Consider the following 13,572-nt stretch of genomic DNA (forward strand, 5'->3'; position numbering starts at 1 on the left):
TTCTTCATCTAAGTGTCCTACAACTGCAGCATTTACATTTCTGTTGCATGTGTAACTGCCTCAATATAATGTTTGCTTTCCTTTTCCAGGGTACTACCACCAGAGCCAAGTGCAGAGCCTGAGCCAGAACAAGGAGACGAGCCACGACATGCAGGTCCTGGTTTCTGGAACCACTGGCATTTCCTGGAGGAAGAAGCCTGCTACAGTGAGCGACACAATTGTCTTTTTTACACACAGTTTCGAAAAAAAGATTGCCTCCACTTTCACTAGCTTTCAGATAAACTAGAAGTTACAAACGAGTCAAATATCAAATAGGGAAAATATTAAGATATGAATATCATAGTTGAGAGGCCACAACAACACATTTTTTATAGAACAATATTATGATAAAAACGTATGAAGTCACCAAAACACTGTCATTTTTATTATCTGTTATCATTTGTGTGTTTATATTTCTTTTTATATCTTTTCAAATAGACACCTCTGATCGTCAAAGAAAAGGGCAAGTCGAAGAAGAACAAGTTGGATGAAAATCTGAAAAATGACGACTGGGTGGTGTTCTGTGACTTCCATGAGATCACACACACTGTGATCAGAGAGGCCATGGTCACCATCTACAGACAGGACAACAAGAAGATGGTGAGGCAAAATCTAAAAGCACTGTGTCCCATGGTTAAGTTACCACTGTATGAAAAATGTTGCACCCTTGCTTCCAAAATTAACCCATCTCTATTTTTTTACAACAAATGTTTATTGTATACAATCATTTAGTTTGAAATTAATATATTGTACACAGTTGATGGGTCTTTTTTGTTACAACGGCCCCAAACCTACACTTCATAGTAAATACTATTGTGATGTGTCATAGTGGGGTTATTCTCGTATAATTTAATAACCTGGACCGTTAACCGTCTCTACCTTTTTTCATAGTTAAAGGTGGGGTAGGTAAGTTTGAGAAACTGGCTCGAGATACACTTTTTGTTATATTCCATGGAATGCTCTTAACATCCTGATAGCAATGAATATCTTAAGTGCTTTGACAAAAAATCCATAAAAAGATGTCATCTGTGGAAGCCGTATTACTGTAAAAAGCACGACCAATCATCTGAGCCGGCCCGGCTAAAATAACTGGATGGCCTACCTGCCTGTCAGCCTTCCATCTGTGCACAAACTTATCTCGTGCCCTCATTGGTCATGTGTGCGTTCGTGTGTGTTGGAGGAGGGGCTCTGTAAGGAAGTGGCAGATTTCTTCCGGCTGTGTATTTTCTATTCTAGCGCACTCGAGCTGGTTTCTCCAAAATTACCTACCCCACCTTTAATGTGTCCCGACGGCAACATTTGTTTCACTTAGGCCCAATCCCAAACCACTCCCTCGACCCTACCCCTCCGTGATGGAGTGAACTCCGTCTGTAGCCACACTCGCAGCTCAACGAGGCTCCCTCCTGTCAGATGGAGGGAGTAAATACAGCAGCAAGCTTTGGGACGGCCTCCCCTCTCTCCGGCAGAAACAGGAAATGCCGTAACTGTATCTAACAACGGTTTCAAATCAGCATCTCTTAGACAAAAAGTTTAAATGAATAACTCAAATAAAACTCCAAACATCTTTCATTGTGTTTCAAAGCTCTTTTAGTTTTAAACCTGATGTTTATAAGCTTCTTAGTTTTTGCAACGGTCTGTAAATATACACAACTTTATAATAAAATGCACACATTTACCTTTTTCTAGACTAAACACAGGTTTGATCCTAAGTTAAAAACATATGAGGTTATCATGAGGTTGTTAACATCGCAGTTTATCAGTGGATATTTGCTGGAACTACTTGTAAACAGCGTGTTTCCTGACGGACACACACAGCGTGACTCCGGTCAGGTAGAGACCGGTCTCAAGTCAGCACCGCTGCAGACTTGCTGTTTGAGGGATTGATAGCCCACTCCCCCTCCACACTCGTTGCTTTGGAACAGCCCTCAATATGGCGGAGCCTCCGCGTGAACGCGCAAACGGAGGGATAGGGTGTAGGGGGCGGTTTGGGAATGGGCCTTAACATCCTGCTTGAACAAAACCTGCCTCTTGCTACACACCATATTAGCTCTGACTAATAGTGATATCATGCTTCATCAAAGATTTGAGTAATGTCATACATCACCACTGACTCATTCTCTTTATCTCCTTCTCGTCGTCTCTTCTCTTTTCAGGAGCTGCACATGCCCTCTAGGGTGGATGCTCTGTCCTTTGCGGCCCTCGTTGATGGGTACTTCCGGCTGACAGTGGATGCCCATCACTTCCTGTGCAAGGAGGTGGCCCCTGCTTCAGTGGTGCACAACATCAACAACGGCTGCCATGGACCCATCTGGTTTGTACCGGCAGTTTTATTGCGAATCTGTGTATATATGGGCATGTGCTTGTTTGCCTACAAAAACACTGGACACAGAAAGTCATACTACTCATAATGGTAACACTGTATAATAACCATTACATTACATTGCATTTAGCTGACGCTTTTATCCAAAGTGACTTACAATAAGTGCGTTCGACCAACAAGATACACACTTGAAGAAAACAGAATCATATGAGTACATCAGGTTTCATAGAGCAAAAACATTTCAAGTGCTACTCAACTGGCTTTAGATAAGCCAGTCCTTTTATTAGTATATAAGTGCTTTGTTAGTAATTATTTGTTAATAAATTATAAATTGGTAGTTTAATAACACTTTTCGTTTACAGCTATTTTTCTTTAAACAAACAATTAAATTATAAAGTATACTGTTTGCTTGGTATTAGTTAGAAATAACTTAATTTATTAGATATTTTAACAGATTATTGTTGCACACAAAATAAATTATGATTTCCTATAATATATAACAATGTGTTAAGTATTACCAATTTCCATTACCATTGTGTTTTTCCTCCCCAGCACGGAGTACGCCATCCAAAAGCTCCGTCAGGAGGGCAACGAGGAGGGCACCTACGTCCTACGCTGGAGCTGCACCGACTACCAGTACATCATCATCACTGTGGTCTGCACTGAGGTAGGGAACACTTCTTTATACAGTGTGAGGAACCCGTTTGTCATTTATCACCACATTAAAACCAGAAAATGTCTTCAGATTTGTATTATTTATTGGACTCTAAACAATATAGAAGAAAACAATATATGTCCTAACTCAAATATATAATAATAATAAGTAAATACAAATGTTAATATAATTAGTAACAATTTTTTATTGTAAGTATTATATCTGATTATTATTGTTTTAGTATTTTAAATATAAAAAGAAACATTGTCAACAAATGTTTGAGGACTATTCTCCCTGTGACGGAGCAGGTCACAGAGTGACTGACTCCGCCACTGACAGCCGACACACACACACACACACACACACACACACACACACACACACACACACACACACACACACACACACACACACACACACACACACACACACACACACACACACACACACACACACACACACACACACACACACACACACACACACACACACACACACACACACACACCAAACAAACATTTCCTGCTCTCTTCCGTCAAATGAACCATGCAATTTCTTATTTATTTTGTGTTTATTAATTATGGGGAATGACTGTTAAGAGGTAGTTAACCTGTGTATGTTTGGTTCAGATAGTTTCCTCATGTTTGAGGAAATTACATTTATGTTGAAATGTGGTTTTGAGTTGATTGTGTCACCTGTTGACGGTGAGCCTGTGGGAGGGGCCATGGGTTCAAAAGGGACGGTGTTGGTTCCTTGTTGGTTGGGTTTTTTTTGGACTGTGTCACTCTAAAGAATGTTGCAGTGAAGGCAACAGCTGGGACGTGTTCGGGGGTTTGTTGCAGAGAAGGCAACAGCCAGAACACGTTTACTCTGAATGAGTGAGGGACGGCCTGTTTGTGGATTTTATTTTGTTGTCTAACTTGTGCTGGTTCCCGATTCTTTTTTTGTTGCTGATATAAATAAAGTGTTTTTGGAGCTTAAACAACCCACTAAGCCATGTATCGAATGGACGAATTGAACCCCGTCACACTCCCACTTACTATTCATTTTAAAAGAACAAACTGAAATGTATTTGAAACATTTGAAAATAAACTCAAAATGATACTGACATAAAAGGACAAAACACTCCCTAGTTCAAATATAATCACAATGTTTTCTTTTGTTGTGAACAAAAACTCAAAATCACACCCATATTGGCCGTTTTATTGTCAGTATATAAAATCTTTCTCTTTCTCCACACAGATCGACCTGAAGGAGTCTCGTACTGTGCGTCAGTATAAGAACTTCCAGATTGAGGTGGCCCCCACTGGGTTCCGCTTGTACGGCACTGAGACGGTCCGGGCCACTCTGTTCGAGCTGCTGGAGCACCTGGAGGGCCAAAGCCTTCGCACAGACCATCTCCAGTTCAAGCTGCAGCGCTGTTGCCCTCCACAGCCTAGAGGTAAGCTTAATCAAGCCATGGACATACAAAAAATACATGGTGAACTAATCAAAGGCATGTGCACTAACCAATACCCAGATGAGGAGAAGCACACAGTACTAGGGGTGTAACGGTTCGTTCACAGAAGTCACGGTTCGGTTCATACCTCTGTTTGGGGGTCACGGTTCGGTACGGGTTCGGTACAACAAGGAAAAGCAAAAAAAAAGTCCCAAATGCATTTTTTTTAACAGTAGTGCAAGTTTTGGTATGAAAATAAGGAACTCTAACATTTGGAATCATTAACTGTATTACACAGTTAAAAACAAACCACAAACAGTACCACACACACTCAGATGGCCATATTATTTATAATGGCTGATGTCAAACAAAAAGGTTAAATAAGCTGTACAACTAAAAAGAATGTCTTGAAAATATTAAAATAAATAATAAAGTGTTTGAATCACAATCAATAAAAGGCAATACAGGACTGTATAACATCTCCTGATGTCAAAATATAAAATAAATACAATGATAAATATAAAACAAAATAAAATCTGTACCTTTAGGAGCAAAATCTAACATGTGTAATTAACTTGTGAGTGTGTGAGGCCATTATGCCTAAATAAAGGTACTCAAGCTTTACTCTATTTTCAAGTTTTTCTTCAAAAAGATGAGTTTGTCTATGTTGTCAGTAGTGAGAGCAGATCTGGTGGCGGTAACTATGTCACCTGCCGTCGAGAAAACCCTCTCGCTGGGGAATGAGACTGACTCGGATGTGATTGAGCATGTTTGACGTGTTACCACTAGCATACCGCACGGCTGTCGAACAACGCCGACACACCGTCCTCGTCCGATCCACAACTCGCACCCCATCATTATTGTAGTCCACAGGGAACCCGAAATGTTCCCACACACCTGATTTAAAAGAAGCAGGTGGGTATTCTAGCTCCTGTGTGTTGTGTGAACTCGCTACTAACTTTTCTTCTTCATGTATTGTGTTCGTTTTGTTCTTGTTCTTCATTTGTTATTTACGGCTGGCTTTTAGGCGCAATACCGCCCCCTGGATTATATATAGTGTAATACTGCCCTGAGTGACAGACTTTTTTCCCACTCGTAAAAAAAGGCATATTCGCCGTGTGACTGCATGTGCCGAACCGTGACGTCCGAACCGTGACGGTACGGGACGAATACGGATACCGTTACACCCCTACACAGTACTGCAACTTCATTAAGCTTAAAGGTCCCCTATTATTCTCTTTTTCATCAATATATTATAGGTCTCAGATATATACAAAACATGTCTCTGAAGTGTTTGGCTCCAAATACCAAACAGATCATCGTAGCATCCCATAAACCCCTCTGTTTCAGCCCTGTTTCAAAAGTGCTGATTCTCTGTTACTTTAGATGAAAAATAAGGAGCCCCTCCCCACGCCCCTCTGTGATATAACCACAATGGTGCTCTAGGAGGAGATTCAGGTGATACGGTGGGTGGGGGTTACCTTGGTTGGTTATTGGCTAATGGTTACAAAAGCCAAAAAATCGTTATGACATCATAAAGTGGCCAAAATCTGATCAGCTCATTTTCAGACAGGTTTTTATATAAATGGATCAGGACAAAAAGTGACAGAATCTTTTTTCCTGAAACTTTGAGAATCTCTTTACACAGAGGGGACACCTGTTTATGTTGAAAATACATGAATAGGTGACCTTTTAATAACTTAAAATAATGTAAGTAAAAGGGCTGACAGTGAAATATACAGCTACAACATAAAAAAAGCTGGGTTTCAAAGGTAGCAAAAGTGGATTAGAGAAGATTTGATATGATATAATAATAATAAATTATATTTCTATAGCGCTTTTCTTGAACCCAAAGACGCTTATATAGATATGACTCCTTTTAGGGCTGCTCAATTAATCGTATTTTAATTGCAATTACGATTATGGCTTGCAACGATTACGAAAACAACGTAATCGAAATAAAACGATTATTTTTTCATTATTACTTTTTCTTTTTTTTATAATTTTTTGTATAATTTGTATTGGTTTTTCAGTTGAATTATACTAACAGTTCAGGGTAATCAACTGTTAAAAACATACTGTTTTCTCCAATGTTTTCAAAGTAAATGGATAATCGTTTTTAATAATCGTGATATCAATTATTGACCCAAATAATCGAGATTATGATTTTTGCCATAATCCAGCAGCCCTACTCCTGTTTGTTAAAAACATTTAGAAACGTTTGACCCGGGGGGGAAAAACGAAAATGAAATGATTAAGAAATATTATGGTTAGCAGCAGGAATTTCACCAACACCAATTATGAACATCCTCAGTCCACACCCATACTGCAACACTTCCCTCTGCAGTATCGTGTGAAATGCTACTTAAACACTGGGTGTGGCAACGCGTTTAACAAACCACACATGCCTGTGATGTTGGGTGGGGGCAGAATTGCAACAGACTTGAACTGTATAACCCACAGAGGTCAATGAAGCAAAACCTTCCCTCCATACAGGATTTAGAGTGGAGCTGCCTGTTATAGAAGATGTGTTTGTTTTTGTCGCTAAGGGAGGGTACCTGAAGCAGGCAAGAGCAATCTGTGTGAAATGGTGTCAGGGAGGAAGAGAGTTGTAAATGTGGGTTTCCGGAGCCAAACTAGCAGATCTTGTGTTTCCCCCGCTCAGGGAAAGGTGGAGATGTGTGTGCATGGATGTGTTGAGCTGTGTACGTTTGTTGGGGTTGTGTGGTGTTGATCATTATCATGAGGTACAACTGTTTGGGTTAAGGGTTAGGCTCTTCATTTTTATCTGCCTAAAAGAACAATATAAGTGCTGTGATGTTATTTAAAATATTTAGTTTTATACCACACTCTTGCTGACACCGGTGTCTCCACATCCTGAGCATATGATCCAAGTAATACTCCTACACTAATGATATGTTGGGTCTTTGCATGGTTTTAACTGTTGGGAAAGTAATGCAGAGTGGGAATGCAATGGCAGATGCATCAAATCTGTCTACATGGTTTTAGGTTTGAACAAGTTTGTGTACTTATCACTAGAATATGGGTTTTCTCCCATAAACATGAGCAAAGTAAATGACTATGGTTAGGTCTGGATTATGTAAACGGGATAAGGATTGGGTGCATGGCACAAAGTAGCACCATTTAGCAGCAACATACTGGTGGAACAGGCTACTCGATTTGCATGACTCATCTGCCAAAACTGAGGGTTAAATAATAAATAAATTGTGAACATACATTAGGCCATTTAGCCGGCGGACAACAAAAAGTTGCTATTTTGAACCCACATTGAGTACATGTTTTATTTGTACATTTAAATCAATTATTTAGTTTGCATAAAGACCCAGATTGCATACAGAAGAGTGCTTTTAACACTCTTTGATGGTGAATGTAGGGTGATGCTGACGGAGTGCAGATACTTCCCCCTTAAACCACAGTGCGCTGGTTTTGTCACAACATCAGACACCCACAGACACACACTTGCAAGCACATATAGTACGACAATAGGCACAAAGACACATTTTTATTTCATCCTCCCACCCACAGCTCTGTATATACAAAAAATAAACTGAATCAGTGTGGCAAGCCGCCCCGAATAGCTGTTCACATCAATGCCACATTGACGTAATAGTTTAGAGCTTGTTTTACCACATGTATACACTGACTGTTGTGCTTTCACGCTGGATACCAGCGCATATGTAGCATACATGTGTTGCTTTTTTTAGGTGCTGCGAAAGACAATACCCCACGCTGTGAATACACTTCTGCTTTTATTGGTTTCGGAGTCCATTGTTGTTGCGGGAATGCATTGCATTGTTTAAATCAATCTAAACTTGACAGTTTCAAAACAACCTGACCTTGAAGACACTAGAAGCAGAAGTTTGATTCTCTGTGAGGCGATACCTAACAAAAACAGCTGTCAAGTCTCTGCTGCTTGATTTTGAAAAAGAAGAATCGAAAATACTTTAATGTTTTTGAAAATGGCCCTGTGAAAATGACTTTGTAGTATGCTCACCTTCAATAAGAATCCTGTTATGGCTTTTTAAATGTGTGTCTGTGTTGCAGAGATTTCTAACCTGCTGGTGGTAACCAAAGAAAGAGAACCGCTGCTCCTGACTCCCATGCAGGGGAGTCAGGTCAGCTTCCATCGCATTCTCAAGGAGGAAATCAAACAGGTACAGCCTCTCAACTTCACGTCTGTCTCCCATATGATGGTCAGAGCATGAATGTAAATGTAATCTACAAATATTCAAATAAATAATGAACCAACATTTTCATCCATATAATGTATTGGAAGGTTTGAAATTAATGTACAGTAGATTTTGTTTTTATGAAAACGGTTTAAACTTCCAGTGTGCTGTATATGTTGTACAGAAGACCTTCACAAACAACAGCCTACACATCTACTGCAGTTTAGTCAAATGCAAACAACTGAGCATTAATCCACACAGGATCATTTATACCTAACAACAGATTTGATCCTCTTGGGATTTCTCCTATATGAAAAGACACTTCAGATCTATACAGACATTACTTCGACTATGTGAACTTGCATATTTTATATAAATATTGACATATCTCAGTTTATATTTTTTACACAACTCCATTGTTTTGCTCTGTCTCTGTAAGTACGTGCAGAGGTTTGTCCAAACCCTAGCTAACCACACACTTTAGCTAGTGCTCTAATATTCTTGTAATAGCCGTAGTTTGGAAACTGGTTCTAACTATGCTTTTCTGGGTTGTGTGAACCAGGAGGAGCACCTTGGCCCGGGCACAAGAACCAACATCTACTCAGGCTCACTGATGGTGAAAAGTATAGAGGACGATGAGGAGAATGGAGGGAACTCATCCTCCCAGCAGGTGAAGGTGGTCCTGAAGGTGCTGGGTTCTGGACACAGGGACATCTCACTGGTGAGAAACACTCACAGATCCTGTATCCTTTGTCTTAAGAGCACTTCATCCATTCTGTAACATCTTACTATACTCAAAGATCCTACTTAGTAGAAGCAAGCTGTTTCAAAATCAAACCAAAGGTTTCTGCAGTGTGCCTTGTGTCGAGTTATCTCTGTCTTTCTGTGTACAGGCCTTCTTCGAAACAGCCAGCATGATGCGACAAGTGTCCCACAAACACATAGTGCTGCTGTATGGAGTGTGTGTCCGCAACCAGGAGAGTAAGTGCCTTAATGAGCTGTGTGTTTGTAAATGTGTCTTGAGAGTGTAAGGCTGTTTCTGACCCCTTCTCTCTCTGTTTGTGTGAAACAGATATCATGGTTGAGGAGTTTGTGCAGCTAGGACCCCTGGACTTGTTTATGAGGAGACAGCCGACGCCCCTCAGCACACCGTGGAAGTTCCAGGTGGCCATGCAGCTGGCCTCAGCTCTCAGCTACTTGGTAAGACAGGAAAAGACACACACACATGCACACTAACTATAAAATGTAAGCACAGCCCTGTATGGATCACTGTTTTTACCCCGCGTATGCAACATTTTTTGTTCTCTTTGCTATCTCACTTTTGGTCTAATAGTTGTGTTATATTGTGTGTGTGTGTGTGTGTGTGTGTGTTTTTAGGAGGACAAAAAGCTGGTCCATGGCTTTGTGTGTGCTAAAAACATCCTGCTTGCCAGAGACGGGCTGGACGCGGATGAAGGAGGGCCCTTCATAAAGCTCAGCGACCCAGGAATACCAATTACAGTACTCACCAGAGAGGGTTAGTACAAAGTATTACATATTTGATACACAGTAGTAACACATGTGGGTTGTATATTATACTGGTGTCTATCTAATGTTATGCCATACAATACACTACAATTTATAACAGTTACTTAATCCCATAAAAATCCCTATTTTAATGGTTCTTGCCGTGGTTCTGAGTCCCTCTCTGAGTTCTTCATTTAGCTTCTTCCAGTTTGTCTTCAGGGGTTAAGATTTTGATGTTTATTTTTATCACGATGTGTACGTTTTTTTATGAGGCGTAACTCTCACAGTGGAAAAGGATGGGCATGTCTCTCGACCTCACCATTAGAAAAGTTCCTATCTATACCCACACACATACACAAAGACATGGCTGCACAGCGTCCACAGCCAGTTGGATAACTTCCTGTGTCCTATCTCTGAGTGCGGATGTCTCTTTATCTTTTGCTCTCTTTTTCTCTCTCTTTTTCTGGGTTACTAAAAGTGAAATCTAAATGGTTACCAAATTGCTGCCATGGAAAATGTCACAATCACTTCCACTGTCTTTCAAAGTCAGCTGTAAATGACAGTGAAACCAAAATGAGAACACAGTGCTACAGTACAACTGCATGGATATAGGTTTCATTTGGACAATGAATTGGTCGGTTTAATTTTCATTACATTTTTTAAGTCTAACTAGATCTCCAAAAATACCAAAGTTATGAAACACACCTACTAACATATTGACAATGGTCTTGAAGAAATTAGTCAGATTTGTTTTTCTTGTCCTTAAAAAAAACAACTGAAAATAGGATTTTTATCAGAACCTTTCCAATCAAGCCTTTGTACGGTATGTATTCATATTTGTCACTTGATCAATACAAATGCATCGGGCACATTTCCCTCTAAGACTGTCATTTGTTTTGTAAAGGCTAGTTTCAGGGAAGATGGCACATGAATAAGGATATGTCTCCGATTGGGCAGTTCCTCGCTAATGTCCGCCTCGTGTTTCTGTTTGGCTGTTAGACCTGCTATGGATGCTCAGATGGATTTGCAAACCACAGGACAGACTGGAAATGTTACTCTGCAAATGTTAATCACAGCCCGCCCCTGGGAGTGCTCCTCCCTCCCTCTCTGTTCCCAGAACTCTTTATATGTCTCCCGTTGCCTCCATTACTCTGCAGAACAATCAGTCTTCCAGTTACACATCAATGTCCTTGTATATAGATTGAATTGTACGCATAGAGGGGAAAGTGCTGAAAAACCCACTGGGAGCGTACTTCCCTTCTTCCCAGCAATCTCTGATCACTTTACTTCATTCTCTTTTTTCTCTTTTTTTTTGTCCTCACAATCAATTATCTATTTTCCCGCTTTTATTTCTTTCTCCATCTTCCCCCTTCACTCCATACAGCCCCTCCACTGCCTTTCCCCCCTCTTCATTTCTCCTCCTCTTTCCCTCCGGTCAGTCCCCCGGTTTTCCTGTCTGAGCTGCACGCACTAACTTACGCCCCTCATCTGAAGCATTTGTAAAGACAGAAAGCCAAGCGTGGAGCTCAGCCAATCAGCTATCCTGTCTTATAGACTCAAGTCATTTATTTCCTAGTATTATGAATAGGTGAGAGTATTCCAGCAACCATTCATTCCAGGTTATTCCAGAATGTTGTTAGCATTTGGTGTAAGCGATCATGTGTATCTTGTACATATGACACTACCATACAAGTTACACATTTCAAATTTACGGTTGAAAATAAACACTCTGCTGTATTTACGTTTAATCCATCAATGAATCTATATACTGTAAGTTAGGGCTGCTCAATTAATCGTATTTGAATCGCGATTACGATTATGGCTTGCAACGATTACGAAAACAACGTAATCGAAATAAAACGATAATTTTTTTATTATTATTTTTACTTTTTTTTTTTTCAGTTGAATTATACTTAAAGGTGGGGTAGGTAAGTTTCAGAAACTGGCTCGAGATACACTTTTTGTTATATTCCATGGAATGCTCTTAACATCCCGATAGCAATGAATATCTTAAGTGCTTTGACAAAAAAATCCATAAAAAAATGTCATCTGTAGAAGACGTAATACTGTAAAAAGGACAACCAATCCGTTTAGCCGGCCCCGGCTAAACGAATTGGATGGCCTACCTGCCTGTCAGCCTTCCATCGGGGCACAAACTTCTCTCGTGCCCTCATTGGTCATGTGCGCGTTCGTGTGTGTTGGAGGAGGGGCTCTATAAGGAAGTGGCAGATTTTCTCCGGCTGTGTATTTTCAAATTCTAGCGATCTCGAGCCGGTTTCTCAAACTTACCTACCCCACCTTTAAAGTTCAGGGTAATCAACTGTTAAAAACATACTTTTCACATTTTTTTTCTCCAATAAATGGATGTTTTCAAAGTCAATGAATAATCGTGTTTAATAATCGCAATTACAATTATTGACCCAAATAATCGAGATTATGATTTTTGCCATAATCGAGCAGCCCTACTGTAAGTAGACATGCATAATCTGTATGTAACCCACCGCTTAAATACAATAAGTACTCTTGTTGAAAGGTGAAGTCTGTATTTCACATATGGTAATCTGTGAGGAAACACTTATTGCAATTACATTTAAACATCACACTAGCTTTATTTAAACTGTGTAAAACAGGTCTGTTGATTCACACTTCCTGTGTATCTCACTCATCTCTGAACAATGATCTTTTGTTTTTTTTATGAAGACACACATGTGTGTCTGATTGATTGGCAGTTGCTAAAGCTGACTTGGTTTGCCTCTGCAGAGTGTGTGCATCGCATTCCATGGATCGCTCCGGAGTGTGTGAACAGCATGTCCTCCCTGAGCGTCCCAGCTGACAAGTGGGGCTTTGGTACCACCCTGTGGGAGATCTGCTATGATGGAGAGGAACCCCTCAAAGACAAGAAACTGACAGAGGTACGGAGTAACAACGGCAGGACAATGTGTGATCATATATACATTCTTTATCTTCAAAATCTGAGGGCTGCCCTACTTTGTATTGTAGGCCATTTGCCTTTTTCACCTCCTCTGTCCGGTATCTCACATCAATAATCATATTATCATGTCTTTATGCACCTCCTCATGTACATGCATGTGTTTGTGCTGAGCAGAAAGAGCGCTTCTATGACATGGAGTGCCAACTGGCCACCCCAGACTGCCAAGAGCTGGCTCACCTGATGACCGACTGCATGAACTACGACCCCAAGAAGAGACCTTTCTTCAGGGCTATCGTCAGAGAAATAGTCAACCTTCCAGATAAATGTATGTATGATGGAAATGTGTGTTACTGTGCAATGTATGTTAGATATGTTCATATTTAGGGGTAGGTGAAAATATGAAGTAAAACCTTTTTTCTCTGCAGTTCTTTCCCCAAAACTTGAATGTTGAGAGTGTGCAGGTTAAATGCAGGTACAGGCTCAAACAATGCA

The 13,572-nt window shown here is 40.3% G+C and overlaps 1 protein-coding gene across 2 annotated transcripts in view; it reads left to right on the plus strand.

The window, feature by feature from the left end:
* jak1 (Janus kinase 1) overlaps positions 1–13,572 on the plus strand; it is a 52,627-nt gene that overhangs the window by 30,559 nt on the left and 8,496 nt on the right. For both annotated transcript variants that reach the window (XM_071202919.1, XM_034081049.2), the window contains 12 exons: positions 90–205; positions 478–639; positions 2,193–2,350; positions 2,912–3,026; positions 4,257–4,455; positions 8,518–8,627; positions 9,205–9,363; positions 9,536–9,623; positions 9,715–9,842; positions 10,020–10,158; positions 12,909–13,060; positions 13,255–13,405. In XM_071202919.1, coding sequence (XP_071059020.1) covers positions 90–205; positions 478–639; positions 2,193–2,350; positions 2,912–3,026; positions 4,257–4,455; positions 8,518–8,627; positions 9,205–9,363; positions 9,536–9,623; positions 9,715–9,842; positions 10,020–10,158; positions 12,909–13,060; positions 13,255–13,405 — 1,677 coding nt within the window. The remainder of the gene's footprint in view (positions 1–89; positions 206–477; positions 640–2,192; positions 2,351–2,911; positions 3,027–4,256; positions 4,456–8,517; positions 8,628–9,204; positions 9,364–9,535; positions 9,624–9,714; positions 9,843–10,019; positions 10,159–12,908; positions 13,061–13,254; positions 13,406–13,572) is intronic.

Source organism: Pseudochaenichthys georgianus, chromosome 4, assembly GCF_902827115.2.
Source record: "Pseudochaenichthys georgianus chromosome 4, fPseGeo1.2, whole genome shotgun sequence".
NCBI classification, from domain to species: Eukaryota; Metazoa; Chordata; class Actinopteri; order Perciformes; family Channichthyidae; genus Pseudochaenichthys; species Pseudochaenichthys georgianus.